At 36.9% G+C, this 24,574-nt stretch overlaps 2 protein-coding genes and 1 pseudogene across 5 annotated transcripts; all 3 read right to left on the bottom strand.

Annotated features, from left to right (window-relative positions):
- Positions 1–10,144: 10,144 nt before the first annotated feature.
- Positions 10,145–11,253, bottom strand: LOC145105456 (uncharacterized; annotated as a pseudogene).
- Positions 11,254–14,601: 3,348 nt separating this feature from the next.
- On the bottom strand, positions 14,602–16,080 carry LOC145107858 (Hus1-like protein). Of its 2 annotated transcripts, none has more exons than XM_079044813.1 (2): positions 15,987–16,080; positions 14,602–15,892 (listed from the first exon to the last, which is right to left on the bottom strand). In XM_079044813.1, the coding sequence occupies exon 2, from the start codon at positions 15,769–15,771 to the stop codon at positions 14,803–14,805; it is 969 nt and encodes a 322-aa protein (XP_078900939.1). In that variant the 5' UTR covers positions 15,772–15,892; positions 15,987–16,080; the 3' UTR covers positions 14,602–14,802. The 2 variants fall into 2 exon arrangements, with proteins under 2 accessions (XP_078900939.1, XP_078900940.1); XM_079044814.1 differs by lacking the exon at positions 15,987–16,080 and having other exon boundaries at positions 14,602–15,765; positions 15,831–15,938.
- Positions 16,044–19,881, bottom strand: LOC145107856 (protein FAR1-RELATED SEQUENCE 6-like). 3 transcript variants are annotated; one of them, XM_079044812.1, is made up of 4 exons: positions 19,474–19,881; positions 18,659–18,770; positions 17,139–18,233; positions 16,044–16,871 (listed from the first exon to the last, which is right to left on the bottom strand). In XM_079044812.1, the coding sequence occupies exons 2-4, from the start codon at positions 18,680–18,682 to the stop codon at positions 16,254–16,256; spliced, it is 1,737 nt and encodes a 578-aa protein (XP_078900938.1). In that variant the 5' UTR covers positions 18,683–18,770; positions 19,474–19,881; the 3' UTR covers positions 16,044–16,253. The 3 variants fall into 3 exon arrangements, with proteins under 3 accessions (XP_078900938.1, XP_078900936.1, XP_078900937.1); XM_079044810.1 differs by having other exon boundaries at positions 16,044–18,233; XM_079044811.1 differs by lacking the exon at positions 19,474–19,881 and adding an exon at positions 18,862–19,014 and having other exon boundaries at positions 16,044–18,233; positions 18,659–18,782.
- Between the last annotated feature and the right edge of the window lie 4,693 nt (positions 19,882–24,574).

Below are 24,574 nucleotides of genomic sequence, written 5' to 3'. Positions count from 1 at the left end.
GACCATGTGGAGAGCTCATGGCTTTCCTATTAAAGACAATGGGGGGGAGCCCATGGCACTTGGATGTAAGACCATGTGGAGAGCCCATGGCTTTCCTATTGAAGACCATGAGGGAGCCCATGACATCCTGGAGTAAGACCCTGGGGGGAGCCCACGACATCCATATATGTTTATATGCATGGTTATGTGATTGATATGGTTTATGTGGCTGTTATAGCTGATGTGGATTATATGGTCATGTGGATTGTGTGGGGTATGCTCTGGGGAACTCACTAAGCTTTGTGCTTACGGTTTACAGTTTTGGTTTCATGTATCATCGATTTGGAAAAGAAGGGCTCGAATTGATCGCAGTGCACACACCTATGATTTCCGCAATCAATGATTTTAGGATGAACTCTGATAAATGTTTTACTTAATGATGATTTGAAATGTTTGAAGTAAATGGTATCAATGTTTTAGCTATATTAAAAATGAAATTTTTACCCTTGATTTTTGAGTCGTTACACAAAAGCAACTATAGAACTGTAAGTGAAAGAGTTTAGCTACACGTGACTAAACTGGAATCAAAGTCTAAGTGTAAAGATAATCACAAATTCAACTTAAAAAATGAAAATCACGATGTTTCCAAGTTTTAAAATGATAAAGAACTCCTCCACTAAATCGTCTTTTCTTCTATTTAATCATCGGTGTCTCAAAAATGAAGTTGGTTTTGCCTTTTACAGAGTGAGAGAAGTTGTCCAAAACTTCATTATGTATGTACATGACTATGTAAATTCGCATTGTAATTTACATGGTTGCGTAAGCCTTCAAAGTAGGTCTCACAAATTGAGAAAAGCCTTTAAAGTATGCTACTAAAATATGCATTTTCTTCGATTACTGTAACAACCCAAAAACCCGATAAAATTTTTCATTTTTAAAAATAGGAATACAATAATAATTTGTTCCCAAAAATTCATTATATCATATGTTATCAAATATCAAAGTATCAAAAAAAATAAATGCAGAACGTGCTAGAGAGTGAATGTTGCGCCATCAAGCCGGACCCTTCCCTTTAGTACCTGAAGTACCTGAAACACCCAAATAAACTATAAACAAAAGCTTAGTGAGGTTCCCAAAATATCACACAACATACAACCATATAATACAATGCAACAAATATAGTTGCCATGGGCTACCCCCATGGTCTTAAGTGCCATGGGCTCCCCCCTGATCTTGACCTGGAATGCCACGGGCTCCCCCGTGGTCTGATATCCAAGTGCCATGGGCTCCCCCATGGTCTTTACCTAGAATGCTACGGGCTCCCCCCGTGGTCTGATATCCAAGTGCCATGGGCTCCCCCATGGTCTTCACACAAATAGACAATACATAAAAACTATCCATCCTATCAGTCAACTGATGGGCCGACATTGGTGCCTTTGACCTATTAATATAGTGAGAGAACTCACCTTATACTGCTGGTAAAAATACTGCTCGACTGCTGGTCCGGTAATCTCATACTGAATAAACACAATTTATCCTAATTAGCATCAATTCATAAGTCCAAAACATAGGCCCAATTCCTAAGTCCAACCTCCTTCACTAAGACCCAAAGGTCTTCCCTACCATAATGGGCCCAACATCCAAGGCCCAAATTAATAATGGGCCACAAGGCCCAATCATGATATCAATGGCCCAATAATAAATTCAGAGGCCCACTACACTAGAAAGTCCCCACCTAAAGTTACTTAGGGCCCAAAAGGCTCAAAAATTCATCGGAGGCCCAAACCCCATTGGGAGCGTACGCCCAGCGTACCTCTTCAGTACGCTTAGCGTACAAAGCTCGCCCAGGGTACAAGCTGCTTTGCACCAAAGTCCTTTAAGTGCTTAATGCATAAAGACAAATTGCCTAAATTCCAGATCATGGTTGTTTTTAAGGTCCTAAGGCATAAAGTTGGCAACTTTATTCCCTTACTTGCCATATATGATCCCAACAACCCATTCTACTTCATTAAGACCTTTCCAAAGACCTTTACATATGCATGGAGCCATAGAAGTCATCAAGTTAGCATTTTTATGCTATAACCAAGCCAAAGAACCTCATATCTAATCTTCCTAACCTCTGGAGTTGCCCAAACTCACAAGAAAGGATTTATGGACTCAAAAGTGGACTTCTACAAAACCCTAACTTAACTAACAAAAAGGATTAGCAAGATGTAAGCTTTTTACCTTCAAAAGCTTTCCAAGATACTCTAGATGTAGAGTCCACAAGCTCTTCCCACGTTCAAAGCTTGGACACCACCTTCTTCTTCTTGCAATTCCACTAAAATGGCCACCAAAATCACGTTTAGGCTCAAAACTCACACTCTCTTGCAAAGATAGGGTTTAAGGACGAGAAGAGGCTATGGAGGCTGTTTAGGGTTTGGTCCAAATGACATAAGTGTGTTTAAATAGGGTCCATGCCATGAAATTTAGGGTTTTGGTCATCGGTCTCGTACGCCCCGCGTACGAGTCTCAGCCACCCGAAGCATGCACAAGCGTACGCTAAGCGTACACATACGTACGCCCAGCATACAGTGGGTCCAAAGTTGCCAAAAATAAATACTTCAATGGCATAAACGGAATACCTGGATTTTTTGAATGTTACAATTATACAACCATGTAATTTTGTATTGTAATAAGCAAGGTCGTGTAAACAACTTACTCCATGCAAACCTCCAAATTTTACTCGGTCATGTAAATCCTTGTGTTAATTTATACGGTCGTGTAGTCTTCTATATGCAAATCTCCTCTACTTCATAACTCCTTCGTTTCTTGTCCAAAAATTCTGAAATTTGACCTAGAGCCTTTTAATGTCATTCCAACCAAGATCCAACCTTCATGTGTCTCTGAAAACCACCAAAAATGTGCGAGTAAAAGCGTCCACTAAATGTCCCAAAAATGAGTTATATGCTAGAACTAAGCCTAAAATATAATAAATAGACATGAAATAAATATGCAAAAGTGGTGCATTTTACCTAACCGATACGTAGATCGATAAACTGCTGACATAAGCAAAGTTTAACGAAATTGTGAAAGTCTATAAACCTAGTTGATTTCTCAACCGCTATCGCATGACCACATGATATACCATAACATTGTAATTTCCGACATATACAAGTCATATCTTGTAGATTGAAAACACTGTTATTTATACCATCTTTAACGACATAGATGAAGTGATGTATGTGGTGTACCTTCTAAGACCACACTCGACTATCTTCCTTCTGAGTATGAGTTATGTATAAGGGGTGATTTCACTATGAAGCCATGATTCATAATATTAGGATTCTTGTGTTGGATCTATATACTTAAGAATCATTATTGAGTGACATTACTAATAACATATGATCCTATAGGGTCACATCTTAATCAATTTGGTACTTATTGAATATTTACTAAGTATTTTACTATTAATAAATAAATTCAACTAGAGAAAATTATCGTTTTATGAAAATAATAATAAAAGAAAAAAGAAACTAGTTATTATATCATATGGTATGATTAATAAGTCACGTTCAAATGTTTTTGACACTTTGGTTAACCATGAATTAAATAATTGGTTAGGTTTATTTGGTTAAAGAAACTAGAAGACATTTTTGTCTTCTATTTGGCCTCATGGCTGAAAGTGTGTAGGGATGTGGGAGGTTACTTGTGTAGCTTCCCTCACTTGTCCCCCATATCTAGTTTCACTTTATAATACTTTAGAGTATTATATTATCTTGTCCTTACTTTGCATGAAGTATATAAGAGTGTCTTATGCATGAGAAAATAAACATTTTAGTCTTGTTTTCTCCTCCTAAAATCATGGCCTCTTTTTCTTTATATCATCATCTTCTTTTGAAGCTAGTTGTTGATGTTAAATGCTTTCCTTTGTTTCTTCCTTTAGTGCTTATTTGTCAAGCACTTAAATGCTTAAAGAACAAAGCATATAAGATGAAATCTAGCAATTCTTGGTACCTTACTCTTGATGGTGGATACTTGTAGAGAAGATCATCCTCTTTGATATTTCTATCTTCATCAACACCCCAAAACTAAGTGGGCTCAAAGGCTTCAAAGGTTGTCATTCTAAACACCATATGGTTGGTTTTAATATCATTCTAACCTCTATAAAGGATCCTTGGTGGTTTTGTTTTTGAAATATACTCAAAAATAATGTTGTTATTTTTAAGGCTTCCATTGCGGTTTTTATGAAAAACTTTCTTATATTTTTTTTTATCAAAACCCATCATCTTGTCATAAAATGCTAAAAAGTAGTTTTATGTTGATGTTTACCTCTACCAACATGTCATTGAGAATACCAGTGTTGCATCGTGCATGGAAAGCCTCAATGAATGTATTTTTTTCATCTATCGACAATATGTACATGACATCGACAATATGCACTTGCCCTTTTATAATGATGTAACGTCCCAAAAATCACAGTAAAAATTTTCATTTTTTTATAGAAATAAAGGTAGTTCTAAATAACCATGAGTCATCAAAACATAGTCTCACAATATATAGAAACTAGGCGAATATCCGCGCGTTGCGCAGAATACAACAATATATTTGAAATATTTACAAATATATGTTTCTTAAATATATCAATGACGTTGTTAGTTCTTATATAATAAATCTTATAATAAGTTGGTATAAACATTGTTAGTTTTGAAATTATATGATAATGTATGTAGACATCTTTTAAAATTCTATAATCACAATTGTCTTAATGGCCTCTACCTGCGCGTTACCCGCACAACCCACCCATCCATAAAACTTCCACCAACCCTGCAGCACTCGTGTATGCCAGCCATACATAACGCTGGACCCTATAGTCTTTCGAATACCTGATCCTACCCTAAGCCCTTAATCAGACAAGAACAGAAAATAATGTCAAATCAAACATTCTCAAGCTATAAGATCTTAATTATGTACATCCATGATGCATACACTAAGCAACTACAGTAATGATGTCAATTTCATATAAGGAAAACCCTAGGCTATCAGGCATCATATAATCAGGTAATTCTATCATGCAATTCCTGAATATCCCTGGCCTAGTACTAGCATGTTGTTCTAACATATCACAAAATCAAATAATCTGTAAGGTATTTTGGGGTCTATCCGCGAGCTCCAGCTGATCGTACACTTGCATCCTCCTTTATTATTTTGAAAACATTTTAAGAAAATCGTTTTAAAACCTTGTCCTCAGTTTGAGACTGGAGACAAGCGAGTGTTTCCTCCAATTCACTCAAACCAAGGCTCTAATATTAACTTGTAACATCCATAAAAATCATGCCAAATTTAAAATTTTTAAAACATTTTCAAAACCAACGATTATTACAAAACTTGTTTCCAAAATAGTATAATGTCAGAGTAGCCCAGAATCAATCATAAAAATCATGAAATATGAGGAGCTGTACGATCACGCCTTCGCCTTCCCGTGATCATCTGAAGTACCTGAAACAATAATCGATAAATGTAAGCTCGAAGGCTTAGTGAGTTACCCCCAAAATACCAACGATATAAAACATATCAACAACATATAAGCGAACATCATGCAATATGAGCCTCCAGCCTGACTGGACCGCCTCACGGGCCTTCAGTCTATCTGGACCGCTCTCCGAGCCATCGGCACGTCTGGACTGCCCTCTCGGGGCCTTCAGCCTATCCGAACCGCTCGCCAGGCCTTCGGCCTGACTGGTTTGCCCTGCCCGGGCCTGCAGTCTATCCAGTCTGCCCTGGGTATCTTGGCCTACAGCACACAGCATGACCTGCCTCAACCCAATCCCCCAACCAACAACACATGTGCAAATAAATATCATACGCTAGCATGCAATAACAGATAGTCATACAGATCTAACAGATCACTATCATCGCAACCATCCTATAACCAAGATACCGATCTAACCGATTAATAACATAGCAACCATCCTATAACCAGGATACCGATCTAACCGATTACTAGCATAGCAACCATCCTAAAACCATGATGAAATCTAACAGATCAATAACATAACAACCATCCTAAAACCAGGATGCAAATCATAAAGGGTCGGCCTAGGTGCCGTAGACCCTGTTGATATAGTGAGGAAAACTCACCTCACAAGTAGCTCGAATCGATAAAGTCAACCCAACCAAATGCAGCTCCAAATCCAACACCTACATCCACCGATGACTCACTTCCATGAATTCCCAAATTACCAAAACACCCCTAGAGGTCAAACTGGTCAACCTTTGGTCCAAGTCAAAGTCAACGGTCAAAGTCAACAGTCCATGTTGACCCAACTCGTCGAGTGCAACTAGCAACTCATCAAGTTCCTTAAGATTTCAGAAGGTCATAAAACCCTCACTGAATCGCCAAGTTTCCGACCAACTCGTCGAGTCTATGCGTGTCTAGAAGTCGGGGAAAACCCTAACTGACTCGTCGAGTCCTCTTCTGACTCACCGAATCCATGCAGAAACCAACAACGGGAAAACCCTTCCCAACTCGTCGAGTCGGCTTATCCGACTCGTCGAGTTCATACAATCCACTTCTTGTCCAGATGATTTTGAGCCATTCCAAAGCTCCAAATGGTATATCTAGCCTCCTAGGGCCTAATTATCACGTAAAGTTGCAAACTTTACGTGCATGCAAGGTCTTAAGAGTCAAAACTAGGCTAAGGAAGAAGATTAAGGCAAAGGGAAGGCCATAGCTTGACAAAGGCTGAGACTTTATGACAATAAGGGGCTAAAGGGGTCCAGATCTGAAGTTGCAACCTCAGATCTTGCCCCAAATCTGGAAATACCACAACAATTCCCTAAAAAGGGTTCTAAACCCATGAATGAAGAGATCTAGTTAATGGAGAGCCAAGGTAACGACTTGTTACCTTCAATGTGGTGCTAAGATGGAATAGAGTTCAGATCTACAACTTCTCTTTGTTCCAAGCTTCTTGAACTTCAAGTTCTTCTCACAAAGATCCACCTTCCAAGCTTAAAACACACAAATATGGAGTATAAACACGATTTAGGGTTTCTGAGCTCAAGGGGGGCTGTAAGGGAGGCTAAGGAAGACTAATGACCCTTTAAATAGGGTGCAAAACCCTAGGAATTAGGGTTTCATCTTCCAGCTCCTACTCGTCGAGTCGGGGTCCTCCGACTCGTCGAGTAGACTACATAAATTACGCGAGCTTACTAAAACTCTACACGACGAGTTGGGGCCTCCAACTCGTCGAGTAGACTTCCTTAATTGTATGAAATCCCTAAATCTTATTCTCGGAAATCGGAATGTTACAAAAACTTTGGTAATTTTTCTTTATTATACAACATCATGTGGTCATTTTTCTGAATATCCTAAAAATAACAAAAATCAATGGTTTTTGGACTAGTTTATACATACTTTTATAAAAAGTTTAATCAATTATTTAGTTTTGTTTGCCTTCTGTGAATTCTTTTGTTTTTTCGACCGAATGATAATATTATTTCACTAAGAAGTAGTTACTTTCTTGCCCATTTAGGTAAAGGTTTGCAAAAAAAAAAGGACCCAAAGCAAAACACCTAGATGGACTCAGATCTTTGTCCTTTATGATTGAGTATAGAGAGTATTGATCATCTGTTTTGCTGTTCATCTCTTGTCCTTTGATTATGGTTTTGTGGCATCCGATTGCTTTTTCACCAAATATCATGTGTCCTACTACTGATACTTAAGTTTCTAGTTTCATTTAAGGGTAGATTCCACCAACTTAGCTACTATGGAAAAGAAGACTTTCGATGCGGTTGTCATAACTATGTTTTGGATTATTTGGAAATTTCGGAACAACACGTATTTGGAGTAGTAAAACCAAAAGAAGATGATATATTTGATGATATTATGTATGTCTTTCTTTTGAATTTGTAAATACATAAAAAGTGCAAGATGCACTCAGATAGTTGGATGTGTAATCCCCCAATTAATCGTAGCTCCTTTGTACTTTTTATGCTCTAGTTTCTAGAGCTTTTGTCTTAATAAAATCCGTCCTTCCAAAAAAAAAAAGGGGGGGGGGGGGGGGGGGGGAACAAGATCCACATGGATAGTCGGGGATTTTTCCTAGTTAAAAAGTTACGACTTTTATATACAGAGAAACTCCAAATTTTAAGATAACAAACATAAAGTTTATAAATTTTATAACAATCTTTTGAAACAACATAAAATAGATACTCACAAAATTACATCGATAGAAACTCTAATGATCCACTGTCTTCAAGTTTACAAACATCACTTGAAACAAGGAAAACAGTGCATGATTGAATGCATTGTAAAAATGATCAATTATTCGATTATAACATAACAAATGGTTGCATGAATACCTTTTGTTATTTTTAGTATGAGAAAAAACACATTTTGTTACCGAAGAAAACTGAAAAAAAAATGATCCATTGAAAGCGAAACATAAACCGAAAAGAAACTATATTATCTGAATGTTTTTAAGAAAAAATATCACGTAAATAGTAAATAGTAACCACGTAAGATCACCACAACACATTTTATTTAGTTCATGTCCTAAGAAACTTGAATCATGTGATAAGTCTGATTGATTTCTAATTAGGGAAAAAAATATGTCTCCATTTTGTGATTTTGTATAAATGAGAAATGTGAAACTTCATTTTATACTAACATGTGAGAGAGCAACGAATAAATATTGGTAATCATAGCCATCGCTGCAACCAAATGTGAAAATTCACATTCACAGGGTCGATTTATAAAAATATATATAACTTTAATTCATAAACAAGTGATATAAATACTACCTTACAGTTGTACTGTTTACATAATTTTATATAATCATTATTTATTAAAAGGGCAACGGGTTAAAAACTGTCATTTGTACATTAATTATAACCAATTGATCTCATAATTTCTTGACTTTAATGCATGACAGTTCTGATAGATTTCGTAATTAATGGAATCAAACTTTTCAAGAAATTTTTAATAAGATCAAAGTGAAAAATCTAGTGATTGAGAGGTGTAGAAAAGAAATTCTAAAAACAAAAGGAATCAACTTGAGGTTTGCTTTGTTTATGTAGATGTTGATGATGCATACAAGATGTTTGATAGTTTGTCTTTTGCTTTTTGAATTTGAACACTGAAGGGTGTAGGATTGAAGACAAGTACATAGATAATGGTAGTGTTGGCGAGAGTATGTTTGATTAAGTGTGAAGGTGATGTGTAATTCATAATGGGAGAGAGGTACGAGATGAATAAAAGTGTTCTAGAAACTTCTAATACGACTCCCTTTTGGATGTATTTTGGATGTATTGTCAGAATCAATGTTTGCTAGAAAGGAGCGAGATTTAGTAAAAGCAAGACAATATTAGTCAAAGTATGGTGAAATAACAAACTCGATAATAGAAGAATACTTCATTGGTGATTGCATGACTACCTTAGAAGCTATACTAGGTGTTAGTTCTAGATCTTACACCAAAACATTTTCATTCTTTCATAATATTAACCGAACAAAAATCTTCTTAGGGAGGAGGAAGTCTTTCCCACTCAACCCACTGCCACATCAGCTTTTTTATTTTCTCGTTCTTCTATCTTTCCTAACCCACAACATATGGAAACACTATCTTTTCCAACCCACTCAACCCACTCAATCCATTTTCCATATCATTTTTTTTATTTAATTAAATTAGAAAATATAAATTAAAATAAAACCTAAGATTTTTTTTTTTGCTAATTTAAAACAAAAAAAATTCTAAAATAATATTAAAAATAACATTTAATATTCTTTTTTATTTAATTAAAATAGAAAATATAAATTAAAATAAAACATAACATTTTTTTTGATTTATTTTTTTTGCTAATTTAAACAAAAAAAATTCTAAAATAATATATTAAAATTAACATTTAATTAAAAAGCCACACTACAAATAAAAAAAATACACAATAATTATAAAACACGATAATTAAAAAAATACACTTAAAAAAAGACAACATAATTTAAATCCTAAAACAACAATTAAAATTAACTAGTTATTTATCTAGAGTTGGAATGTAAACATGTTCAATGTGATCAATAGATCGGATCGAAGTTGGTGGTGGGTTTCAGCATTGCGCAATTCATGTATTATTTCTTGGTCATCAACTTCGTCGGGGCGGGGAGGGGGGGGGGGGTGGGTGGGGGTCGGGCTAATACACAGGAGATATCGCAACACCCTCATCTTTCAATATCATATTGTGTAGTATAATACAAGCGTACATTATATTTTTTGTTTTCTTCACCGTCATAGCTCGTGCAGACATTTTTAATATGTCCCAACGTCCTTTAAGGACCCCAAAAGCACGTTCTACGTCCTTTCTTGCTGATTTTTGTGCTGCCTTGAACCGTATCTTTTTGTCGGTTACCGGATATGGATATGTCTTCACAAATACAACCCATGATGGATATATTCCATCCGCAAGATAATAACCATGTTTGTAGTGTTCACCATTCAGATAAAATGAACAATCAGTCCTGTTCCATGATATTTCTCATCAAACAATGGTGATTGGTAGAGGACGTTTAAATCATTGTTAGAACCGGCTACACCATAGAATGCATGCCAAAACCATAAATCTTGTGACGTCACCGCTTCTAGTATCATTGATGGATACAGATGGTCACCCCTTATATATTGGCCTCTCAATTCCGTTGGACAATTCCTTCAATTCCATTATGTGCAGTAAATACTACCAAGCATTCCAGGGAATCCATGTCTAGCTTCATGTGCTTCATACAAAAGTTGAATGTCAGTGGATGTTGGACGGCTTAAATATTCAGCCTTATACATTTGGACAACACCGTAGCAAAAGTTTTCAAGAGGTTCACGAGATGTTCTTTCTAACATATTCAGATACTCATCTAACGAGTCTGGGTTATAACCCTTCGCTAATTGTCGTATTGCGGATGTGCATTTTTGTAGAGCACTGAAACTTCTTTGATTTGTTGCATCCCATGTTGTTTGAAAATAATGATAATTCGTCTCCAGGTCACCAACAAGTCGCATAAACAAACATTTGCTCATACGAAACCTTCTGCGGAATTGTGCGTGACCATAGGTTGAATCATTTGCAAAATAATGTCGGTTCAGCAGTCGTTCAGCCTCTAAACGGTCTCTGTGGATTGTGTTTCTCCTTTGAATGTTGCTTGAACTAGCATTATTCTGAAGAAGAAGTTGTGCAGTATAAGACAATACAGGTAACAAATTATTGTTGATAAGTTCATCCTTAGATGATGAACTATCATCGTTAACTTCCATTACTATTTTCCGAATGTTTGGATTCATTTTGACAAAAGAGAAAAGATAGAGAGAAAATGAAACAAACATACATATATATAGATAACGAAATAAGCATAACTATATATAGATAATGAAACAAGGATAAATATATAGAGAATCTTAATAAAAAGAAAAAAAAAAGATTCTCCAGTCAAATGATGTCGACATTTTGAACTTCACGGGTTCTCCAACTCCCAACCATACTTAGTTGCAATTTGTCGTGTCCTTTCAAGCACCGTACGCAAAATACCTTCAGTCAAATGATCATGCGGTCGGAGAAAATACTTCATATCTTGGTTCTCTATCTCCCGATCCAACAGTTGAGCTTTTTGTTCTTCATTAGCTTCGAGAATGCGCAATTTTTGTTCACGGTACCGTTGTCTCTGTTCATCTCTGTTTCGGTTGCAGTCTTGATGCCGGCAATTTGTTTAACGAGATCAAACATTTTCATTTTCTGTTGATGATGTCGATGTCGCTTTCTTTCCCTTTCTTTTTCTCTGAGGCAGTGAGTCTTCAACACTAAACGGTTGTTGTTGTTGGTGGGGTGGGGGGGGGGGGGGGGAATCCAGGAGGATATTGTGGATCAGATGATGTGTATGCGTTGGATGAAGATGTTTTGGTTCGTTTTGAAGGAGGCGGGGAGTCTTCACCCGCTTTTGTAACAAATGCCCATTTCGCATTGTCTTTCAACCACTCCTAATCTTGTTGATGAGGAAAACCTTTCTGGTTGATAGTCCTCCGATACTCGCTTAGTGAAGATTGTAAAACATCAGCCTCAGATCACCCGCTAGCCACACTGTTCATCTTACAGTTATAGATGTCGTTGAAAGCATTACATTTATTTTGGAGGTCTTTCCATTTGGAGTTTACTTGGTGTCCTGACGGATCCGAACCTCCAATTTGAACACTAAAATGCTCTAGAATCCTCTCCCAAAATGCATCAAACCTTTGTTGATTTCCGCGTTGTTTATCTTTAGAAACATCGACATATGCCCTAGCCAAAGTCAACTCTTCGCGTTCCACCCAGTTCTTTCGCTTCTGGCGGTGTGTATAGTTGTGATTTTTCCCAGCAATAGGTTGCAACTCCTCGCTGGTTTCTTCTTCGTTTCTTTCGGGAGTCGGGTCGTCACTAGAACTGTCAGATTCTTCACTCTGAGCATCACGGAACTGGAAATTTTCGGGTTGAGAAGATTGGAATTGGGTTTCTGGAACCCTTTGAGAAAACCGATTCCATGGATTATAACTCTGATTTTCTTCTGGAAGCCTAAATGTGTTGTAGGATTGTTGCACTGGAAAATATTATTGTTGGTAATTTTGGTTTTGTTGATAGTTTTGGTATTGCTAATAGTTTAGATTTTGAAAATCTAGAGAAAAAAATAGAATATCTTGACTTGAACCTCCTTGTGTGGCTTTACGTCTTTGGCTAGAACCGGTTTGTTTAGATTTGCCTCGAGAATCCATTGAATGTAACCGAAGACATTGAACCGGTTTGTATAAAATTTCCAAACAAAACACACTACAAATGAGTGAATTGTGTTTTTATAAATTTAATATTGCATGAAATCTTATACATGAGGTGAAAAAAAACTCATGGGTTGGTCAAAAGAGGCAGAGTAATTTATGACAATTAAATGAGGAAAATGTGCAGGAATCTTTATGAATATTAAATCAGAAATTTGACAATTCAATAAAAGTATTAAAATAAACGATAAATTTATTCATTTATTTTAAAAAATATAAAATAAAATAAAACATAACCCTTTTCATTTAAAAATAAATGAATGAATTGTGTATTCTTCTTTAAAAATAAATGAATAAATTGTGTATTCTTCTTAATGTAATGTGGAAAAACACTACAAAACCATAAATTAAATAAATTTATAAAACAAAAAAATAAAAAATAAAAAACAAAGAAATCGTATTATTAATGTAGTCAAAATCAAAGTCACATAAAATCATGCATTCAAGAGTGTACGTGTGCAGAAGAATATTCTTTAAATGACTGAAAAGGTACATACATGCATAAAACATAAAACTGTTCAAGAAAAACAAAACAATTCTACCACCTAGACACGGGTTCACCAACCCAATTAAAGACAATGAAACTGCGAACCCACTGAACCCATGGCCGGCATTATCGTTTCCCCGCGGTACCCCTGATACCGCCCTTACCTTTTCCGACGACTCCGTCCGGCCTTAATGATGTCTTAGAATATAAGGAAAGATTGGCTTGATAGTTTGGATAAATAGTTATATTATAATGTAGGGATGTCATATGAAACTTTATATCACTTATTGCACTAGTTTATGTGGTGTTTGAATTTGGTGTGTTTTATGTGTTATGTATGAACTTCATATGTTATTTTACTTATGAACATTAACTATTAATGATTTATTTTGCAGATGAAGTGTTATAATGTCATATTCTTCATGTAGTAGCTCTTACTCAAAGGACGATGAGTTAGATGTTATGGTGATGTTTGCTTTCTTAGCGGTGCATAATTACCTGCGGATGGAAGATAGATAGATAGATGTTTGCTTTCTGTTTTTGCACCTGCTATAACATTTAGAAATACTCTTGCTTAAAAATGTTGTATGAAAGTGTAAAAAAATTATATATAAAAGAGTTTAGAATTGTTGTAAAAAATTGTAGAAAAAAGTTCATAAAAGGTAATTTTTAAAACAAAAAAAGAACTAAATTTGGGATGAACTTATAAGTTATAATAGCAAACAAAAGAAAATAAAAACTGATAAAAAAATACATTTACTAACTTTCTAAACTGGAAACTCGATTAGTTTTAACCAAGCATGTTTTTTTAATTTTTTTTTTTATGAAAAACTAAAAATGAAAATTCTACTCTTTTGTCGTCCAACTTTACCAAAGAAAACTAAAAACAATTTTCCACGTCTAACCACGACATGCAAGTCTATCATTTAACCAAAAATTCCCACCCCCAATTCTGAATTCTGAATTGGCAAAACGATATCCTTTTCACCATTAAAAGGGTCTTCCCCGTTTGACATTAGTGGACCCTATGATATTTAGTTTTTCTTTTTGCCTAACTTTTTGGAAAAAATAAACTTATAAAAGTGGTTATTTATGTCTTTTTCTCTTGTATATAAAATGATTATTACACCTCTAAGTACTAATTAGCAATTCAAATGTATAATGACTTCCAAATATTTAAAGCCAAAGCAATAATACTTGAGAAGGTACAAAAATGATTAAATAGAGAAAAATCACAACAATGAAGCAAAATTCAAACTATACCTTAACCTTCTAAAAAAAAGTGAAGTCGCCTACTCAGGTGTAACATCTGGTTACCATTTAGCATAAATGACCCAACTTTTAACGCAAATGGCCAAATTACAAGTGTTAGAAGTTAAAAACTGAAAATATTCACAAATTCATTTCACTATCAATTGTCTAACACTCAATTCACCTAATTCAAGGAAAAGCCAACAAAACCATAAGAACAAGGCATATAACTTAAAAATAATGTATATTGTAAATATTCCTTGGAGGCCTTAATTGGTACCAGGGTCAAGCACAGGAAGACGACAATGAAGACTGATAGATTTATCTGTTTGACGCGTACCTGGTATAAAAAACTGGAACACCACTGTCAAGCAAGAACCCTGTTCCCCAATCCCGTAGAAAGCAGAATCTGGTTTCGCCAAGTGACATTGAAGAGACTTGAAGAAATGTTTCACGCTTACTTGAACATTCATCGCATCCCCCCTCTCAATTGCCCTCCGCGAACGTGTCTGAGCACTCAGATTATCATCTCCGGCTGGAACCGCCGTCTGCTCTCCGATGACCACCAATTTCCTGAACTCTGCTCCAAGTGTGACCAAAGTAGTCGAGATTTGCAAATGGAGGTCGCCGGATTTGCTTATGGAAACATTTAGCACATCACCGACATTCTTCATCCGATCCACAAAGTTTTGTAGTTGATTCATGTCAGGAACTTGAACTAGGGTTTGAGGCAGATCTTGCGCCATGTCTAGCGCGGCTTGGAGTTCGAGAACATCAGATCTGGATAACGGTTTAGAGATCGGAACGTCTTGGATAACAGCGGATTTGTAGCCCTTGGTTTCGAAAGTGAGAAACGGCATCGGTTGCTGTGAATGAGGAGGGAGTTTCTTTACTAACTTGATTTGAAGGCGATTGAGAGTAGGGCAACTGTGGGAACCTCCAAATTCTGTGTAAATGGTGACGATGCTGCGGAGGGCCCGGTGGAGGAGCGAGAGGTCGATGGTGAAGGCGATGCGATCGTCGTTTTGGCTTGAGATTCGATAGTCTTCGAATAGGGCTTCTTTTCGGAACTGAGCAATTGATTGGATTCCATCTCCGTTGAGAAGATTGTGGAGGAAAATAGCGTGATCTTTCGTTAGGTAAAGATGGCATGTCTTCCCCATTTTGTCTAGGGCTTGAAGGAATCTCTTCTCCAGAAGGTGAACTCCATGATCGGTGAGAAAGGCCTTGAACTTCATTTCACACTTCAGTTATGATTCTTTGATGTATGTGAGTTAGAGATAGAGAGATAGAGTACCTTTAGCTTGATGAGGGCAAAAATGGCGATGAGAGATTGGAGGGAAAATATCCCGCGTCCTACTGGAGAGAAAAAAGAAATGTTAAAAACTTTCCGGTATGCCAATTTACACCCTCAATGTTTAGAAATTTACACTTAAGACCTCGTTTCTTATACCTTATAAACCTTCCGTTTGGTTTCACCATATATGGCCAAGAAAAAATAAACGGAATATTCCACAACGTTGACTAGAAAACAGTAGTCAACTATATATATATTTTCAATCCAGATGGGACGAATTATTACAATATGTATATGTACATGCAAATGTAAAAAGTCCCATGATCGAACATTTTATACCAAGCATAAGCGAATAGAAAGTAAATATGCACAAGAATGAGCAAAAACACCACTCAACCAAAAAAAAAAAAAACAACATAAATTCTATTCATGTTTATCTTCAATATTATGAACTCTACTTAAACACTCTCCAAATGTATCCAAAGCAACCTTATAATGATCCAAAGAAATAACACCTTCCTCCACTACTTGCAACGCGCTTCTATACAGCTGAGTAAACCCTTGAACAGCATCAGTACCAGTAACAGTATTACATCCAGCATGGTAATCTGGAACATATAAACGCTTATAGTCCTGCTTCCATCTCGATAAAATATACTTGGAGGGAATCTCCTCAACCCCATTAAAATTAAGCACACATAAAGCATGCCTACATAAATAACCATTAAAATTAAAACAACTGCAAATGCAACGAACATCAACCGCACCTCTATTATACAAAACCTCGTAATCCTTAATCTCCCGCCGACTTCCATCCGCCAAAACACGCTCTTTCACCAAAAAAATTACAACCGCGCCATCAACATGCACTTGTGTGGTACTAAAACACGAATACATCTCCTCAACTTCCACTTGAAATTTCTTAAAAATTTCCCTCGTGTAAATCTTCGATAACTGCAACTCAAATGAACATCTCGTTTTTAAAACCGAGGACACGGTTCTCGATTCCATGTCAGCGTTTGCTTCTTCTTTGTGCTTTTTCTGTAATGCGAGTTCGTATTTATCGAGAAATTCTTTTAGCGGCGTTTGTTTGTGAATGTATTTATCAAATACTGGACACAACGTGTCGCCAGAAGATATTCCGGCGAACGATGTGTCCTTTAGATATACCGGGGCCCACCAGGCCCGATCTTCATATAAAGATCGGAGCCATTCGTGGTCCCCGATTCCAAACCGTTGGATCATGAAACCCCACGAGGTTTCAAAATCATACGGTTTTAACGTCTCGTAAGCGGTTTTCATCAATACCTTTTTAATAGCATCGTAGTTTCTTAACCCGCCTAACTTTTCCGGAACTTTCTTCATGATGTGAAATAGACTAAACCGGTGGTGGGTTTTCGGGAACACCTCAGAAACAACACTTTGTAAAACCCGACACCTGTCCGTCACTATTGTTTGTGGGACCCGCCCTGATGTAGTGGTCAAAGTCAACCATGCTTTCAAAACCCATGAAAAAGACTCTTTTGTCCCTCCCGAAAGCAACCCACAACCTAGTAACACCGTTTGACAATGATGATTCATTCCGACAAACGTCACGAGCGGGACCTCGTACTTACTCGACAAGTAACTCGTGTCGAAATAAACCACATCGGAAAAATACCCAATCGCAGCGCGACACCTGGCGTCTAACCAAATCATGTTCCTTAAACGCCCCTCGTCGTTAACATCCATCAAGTAAAAGAAATTAGGGTTTGTCAACTGCATACGACAGATGTAATTATAAATTGCTTGCGAATCGCCTTTCTTTAAATTCAATCGATCCGGATGAAAATCAGATGCGGGCCCAGAGCCCGATCCCAATTCCCGACCCGTTTCATGTGAAATTCCGTTATTACCCCCGGAGTCAATCACAAGCGCACGATATAATTTTACTGTTTGCGTTTGCCCTTCGGAATCTGATTGAATAGTATTTTTTGTTCCACAAATGCCGGTTTTCTTGAAGGATTTGAAAGATTTGGTGGCAAGTAAATGGTTATGATCGAGGGTAACTTCGAGAATTCGCCACCTTCTGGAATCTACTAATCTCATTCTGACCATTGCTGGACAACCTGTTCTTGTTTCTTTTCTTAAACGATTGACATCTTTTATTCTTTTAAAGCCTTGACTACTACAACATAAAACTGCTCCATATTTTTCTCTGCAATTTCTTTTAAACCATGAGTTTTTTACACGTACGCGAAATCCTGCTTCTCGAGCATAACAATTGTAGTAATTGTATGCGTCATCGTAGGATTCGAATTCCATTCCTACACATGGGGCAACGAATTCCTTTTTTCCATTTTCGGATTCGAATTCCGGTTTTTCACTGTTTTGATGCTTGCTATTAGGAGAGACTTGTTCCATCTGGGAAAAAAAAAAGTATTGTTATGTCCGGATATATTTACTTTTATACTTTCCCTTGTCATTTTAATGATTTAGGTAGTGTTTGGTATGATGGAATCCAGGAGGGAATGGAATCGGAATCGTTGATTCCATTGGAATTGGAATGAAAAATATTGTTGAAAGAATGTGATTCCACATCCCTTCTGTTTTTTTTTTCATTTTAACATGGAATGGATTTTCAATTACTCTGTCTATTCCATTCCTTTGTCATTCCATTCCATTCCTTCAAACCTAACAGACCCTAATCTTAAGCTGATAAGCTACTGAATGAAGACAATAAATAACATATTTAAAAGCTAGATACAGCATTATAGAATTGGGAATCTGTAATCACAGAATGAATAAAAAAAAAGATAAGGAATCTTTCAAGTATAACAATATGTCACCTGAATTAAGTCTAAATGCTTCATCAGTTGACACCTAACTGGATAGTCAACACTGATAAGGAATGCAGTGTCTGTTGCAGCATAAACCCTTGTGAAGCTTCCCAATAATCACCTATACATAAATCTAGTGTTATACATGATATGATAAAATATTAGATACATATATACAATGTAATACATAATATAACTAAATAATAAACAACTTATTCTCAAATCAGCTCTTCTCTCATCTTCCATTTCTGCAAACCCCATTCATCATTTTACATTCATTCTAGGGTTCAATACTTTTTATGCATAAAAGTTGATCACTTGCTAGAGTTTTCTTGTTCTTGATCATACTTTTCCTTTAACTTTGATCTGTCTTCAAACTATAATCTTTCAATTAATGATAGAAAAATTGGCATGATGAAACTATAAAAGATGATAGAATCAAAGAGAGATCGAGCCAGGTTTCTTGTTTTTGAAGATGGTTTTGATCTAAATCATGATAATGTTCTTGAAAGTGGTATTGTACATGCCTTTTCCCACATAGTCTAATCCTTAAAAAGAGAACCAAAAAGGATATTGCAGTTTGTCTCTTCCTCTCTTTCTGTTTTTCTATTTTGGGATTAATGGATTCTTTTACTTTTTGGTTTGGAAGGGAATTGGAATCGTGCAACAAAATATCAAGTAGTAACAACTAAGAATTAACAGCCAACAAATCGATTTTCAACAAATCCTAACTCAACTAAACATTCCCACGATTAACAATAACAAATAGATAGCTAGGTATTAGCAATTAATAAACAACAAATTACAACACATATCAAAAATACCTCAACTTAGAGGTAGCAGGCGGAGCAGGTCGGCGGGCGGAGCCGGCGAGGCGCAGAGAGAGAACCGGCAAGGTATCATCACTGGCCGAACATGTACAGAACCCACGTCACTGACATCAACCCGATATGGGATCAATTTCCATGTCGTTCATTAACAAATTTCCTTCGTATACAAGATCAAGAGTGAATGAAGAATTAGTCCACTCAGTCTGAAACCGCCAAATTGACAACAGTGGAGATGAGGCTGATACCGTCAGGTTCTGGTAAAGAAAAAAGCTATGTAATGATTGAATGTTCTGATTTTGAAAATCCGTGCCCTTCGGTTGTATGATTTTAGAATTAGGGGTTTTGCTTCGCCCTAGCTTCCCATGGCCAATGGATGGTTAACAACTAAAAAATAACGAGGGGTTTGCTGTTCAAAATGCAAATTTTGATTTATGGATTTCAATTATTATTCCTAAAACTTATATTTGATACATGTTATATTTGCATAAAAGATTACATTAAAATCTTATTCACAAAATGTAAAAATAGTTTATGTGGTATGTATTTTTTTCTGAGTTTAGTCTAAACCTTGATTTTTTTGGCTTTGTGGTCCTTTTGAGCTAGTTTTGTTGCGGATTTGGTCCCTCAGTACACTTGAAATTACTGTAATAACATTGGGGTATTTATTTTTCATTTTTATTTCATTTTTGTAAAATCTAATAGTTATTTATTTATTTTAATAATTTAAAAAAAGGACCTCTCTCTCTCTCTCTCTAAACATCACCATCTTCTTGCTGCCTTCACAAGATCACCATCATTACGATACTAATTGTGTTTCACCTTCATGATCAAGGAGTAAAAAATAATGGAAGGGCAAATGCAGTAAACAACAAATTACCCCAATCATGGACACCATTGAGTCATCATACCAGCCATGAGAGTTGAAGCTTTCACCATTAAATTTCTCAATATGGTTTCCTTTTTTGCCCTTTGAACCCCAACACAAAGAACACCATTTTCAGCTTTAAGAAACACAATCGAATCCGACGAACATAATGACGACGGAATGGTGGTGTTTCTGGGTATCAACACCTGAACTCTTTTGTTTTCGACGAACATGATCCATGGTAGTTGAATCTCAACGGATCCTGAAGTGTTTCATTTCCTTCGCCACTCAAAATGGTTGCATGAACTGCATTTTCATAAGCCGCCACAAGTGTCCTGAAACCCTAGCAGGGGGTCGAAGGTTGTGGCAGCTAGGGTTTAGACTTCTTCCCCTTCGTTCCAACCATCGTCGTCGCTTTTGCAAACCCTAACTTCGTCTCTCTCCTTCTCTAACGGCGGCGCCTTCTCATCAGATCTTGAAGACGAAAACCATAGTTTTATATGAGAAGGGTAACGACGCTATGGTTTCGTAAAAGTAGCATCCGCAACAGATCAGAGATGGTGGTGTAGGAATCAGATCAAATTCAAAGGTTGCGTGGTTGTGGTGGCGGCAAGGAGAACCGCGATGACTGGATGGAAGACGGATAGAACTAATTATGGTTCGCCAGAGATGATAACGACGTGAATGTTATGGTTTCAGGATTTCGAGTATTACGGTTTCAGGAACAGGTCTGAATTTGAGCCTTAGAGTTTCAGGACATGGGAGTTAACAAAAGAAAGGAAGAGGGCGGCGGGGGGTGGTGACGGTGGCGGTGATGGCGGATGGTGGTGGCAGTTAGGGTGTTTTTGAGTGTGTGTTTTCCTGATAGAGAGAAAGAGAGGTGAGGGTGAAGGAGACGAGAGGTTCCACCGGTGTGTATGTGTGTGAGGTGGGCCCTCCTTTTTTTAATTATTAAAATAAATAAATAAATATTAGATTGTAACATCCCAAAAATTTCAACAATTTTAAACTTTTCAAAACACCTCTTTTACTAATAAAAATGTTTACAAAATTAGTGTTCTCATAACATTATTTAAAAATCAGTGCATCATAAGATCAATGACAGAAAATCAGGATGTGTACGGTCACGCCTTCGTCTTGTCACGTTTCGCTGAAGCACCTGAAACCATAAACCAAAAACAGTAAAAAAACAGTAAGCACAAAGCTTAGTGAGTTTCCCCTAAAGTACCAACACACAACAGATAACATACACCACAAACAACATACTATAGGTCCAATCAACCATCGGGTTGGAATACCCCAGGCGTCTCAATCATCGGGTTGGAATGCCAACATGCTATGGGTCCAGTCAACCATCGCGTTGGAATGCCAACATACTATGGGCCCAATCATCATCGGGATGGAATACCATCGGCCCTCAACCATCGGGTAGGAATCCCAACATACTATGGGTCAAATCATCCTCGAGATGGAATACCCTCGGGCCCATTCAACCATCGGGTTGGAATGCCCCGACATGTTGTCTTACGCACAGAGCAGTGAAGACTCGGCCACCGACCAAACATGTGCATATATAACAGATAGTCATATAACAGTCTACAACCAGTCAAACAAATCTATATATCACTAAGCATAACAACATCCTATCTACCAGGATATCGATCTAACAAATCACAACAGCACAATAACATGCATTCCAGGATATCAATCCAATGGGCCGACATTGATGCCTTCGATCTACAAGTACAATGAGGAAAACTCACCTCGCACTGTTGGCTGGCAGATCCTCGAACTGTCCACATCAAGACAACACTCCATCAATAGCTGATCCCACAAATAATCTCTGACCGCAGATCCGCTAAAATCCACGCGCTATCAAATACCGCAATGACAACCCATCAACATCTAGCTCTTGACTCACACTATGAGTCCAAATTAGGGTAAAAGACCTTTTTACCCTTTCTCAAGCTTGGCCCAAAGCCAAGGCCCAAACTAGACGACCAAAGGCCCAAAATCCCAAATAAACATCTAAGGCCCAAATATGGCCTAATTTTCCAAATTAGGCCCAATTCATTTCGTGGTCCTTCACCCAAGAAAGTCCAACAAGTCACAACAGCCCAACCATAAAAATCCAGATGACCCAACATAACCAAGCCTAAACCGAAGCCCAAAACGAAAGAGCCTAAGTCTGCCGAGTACGTGGGGGGGGTACTCAGCCTGTACGTTCAACGTACATCATGAAAGGCTTGTACGCGCAACGTACATACTTGTACGCCCAGCGTACTCACCAGCCATGACCATCTTTCCAATTTAGCACTTAATCCTAAGACTTGGGTCCAAACTCAAATCTAACTTCCCCAAGGTGGTTAATCATATAAAGTTGCCAACTTTATGTGCATGCATGGCTAAATGAGACCCTAGAGCTCAAATGAACTTAATACTTGACTTACTACATGTATGGAACCAAAACCACCATAAAGTGTGCACCTTTATGCCCAAGGAACCCATGATATATCCAGATCTACAATTACAAGCTTCAAAACGACTTTAACTCCCAATCATCAACCAAAAAGGTCAAAATGACCAAAAATGAACCACGAAGAAGATACATGAAATGAAAAGGTAAGGTTTGGACGTTATACCTCCCAAGCCACCAAAAAGAGATGCAAATGCTGGATCTCAAAGCTTTCCTTCAAAGAACAAGTGCTCAAGCTCCTTCTTCTTCTTCTAGATCCATAAAACTTCCACAAAAGCCTTACAAGAGCTCAAGATCACCAAACAAAGACTTTGGAGGTTTTTAGGATATGGAGACTGACTAAGAAATGATCCAAAAGATGCTAACATAAAGCTTATATAGGGTACAACACGAAAATTAGGGTTTTCCATTCCCCCCTCGTACGCCCAACGTACGAGGCTGCTGACCCGCGACTCTTATCCACTAGTACGCTAAGCGTACACCAGAGGTACGCCCCGCGTACTGGTTTCTCAACTAGTACGCCAAGCATAACTTGTTGTACGCCCCGTGTACTATGGTTCCCTCTTAAACCTTAAAACACTCCGAAGACCATAACTTCCTCGATCTAAGTCCATTTCCGACGAACTTTATATCCACGGAAAGGTGACAAGAAGCCCTACGCTTCTGACAACTCACCTTAGACTTAAAACTCCCCGAACCAAACCCAAAATTCATAAGGACTGAATTAACAAACTACAATTATTCCCTTGGGCTCCGAAACACCATCGAACACTCGGGTCACTTAGACTTTAACACCCTCATTCAAAAAGGGTCAAATCCTTTCTTCCCTAATGTTTCAAGCCTTGTGATAACTGATGTTCGGGCCACAACCCCGAATAATGAAGCGATTTGAAACCAGGTGTTACATAGATTTAAAAAAAATGAAAAATAAATACCACAAGGGTATTATAGTCATTTTAAGTTTACTGAGGGGCCAAATCCGCAATGAAACTGGCTCAAAAGGCCCACGAAGCCAAAAAAAATTGAGATTTGGATTAAACCTCAGAAAAAATACATACCACAGGGACCATTTTTGTAATTTTGTCAATTTTTTTTTCTAAATGTTAGACATATAATTATAATAATTTTATTTTGTGACAATAAGAAAAAAAGTTATTCACTAGATGATTTTTTTCTTGTGTACTTTAAAAACAACATATCATAGTATTCTCAAAATAGTTACCACAATTTTACGAGGTTCATTCCCAAAATATTCTTTTCAAGTTGAAAACATAATCCTTGTATTCATCTTCATAGGTAAATAATACGACACCACGAATATATTGTGAATCTAAGTTTATTAAAATGATGGTTTTACAACAAGTGACGTATTGTATACTACAATGTTTGTATTGTGTTTTGATCAAAAGGATGAATAATTGTTCATTGTGTGTTTTGTTATATACGGGTCTCGTGAATTTATTAATCTACTATAATAAATTAAGATAATTTTGCCACAAGTCAATCTCTAATGAGTTTGACACTTGTCATTTTGTGATATTTTTAAATAAAAAATATTCACATGTCAATTTATGGTTTTTTTCAAATTTTTAAATTAAAAATCCACATAATACTTAAAACTTATATATGTAAAGTATCAAATGTAATAAATATTATACTAAATTAGAATTAATATGTTTCTTCATTCCTTATTTCAAAATTTTATTTTAAAAAATACTTATTATTTACATTTTAATATTTTATTTTCTTTAATC

The sequence above is a fragment of the Lactuca virosa genome, chromosome 4, assembly GCF_052849685.1.
Source record: "Lactuca virosa cultivar CGN04683 chromosome 4, Lactuca_virosa_CGN04683_v6, whole genome shotgun sequence".
Classification (NCBI taxonomy): Eukaryota; Viridiplantae; Streptophyta; class Magnoliopsida; order Asterales; family Asteraceae; genus Lactuca; species Lactuca virosa.
Note: the sequence above shows the minus strand (reverse complement) of the source record. Positions and strands in the feature narration are given on the sequence as shown.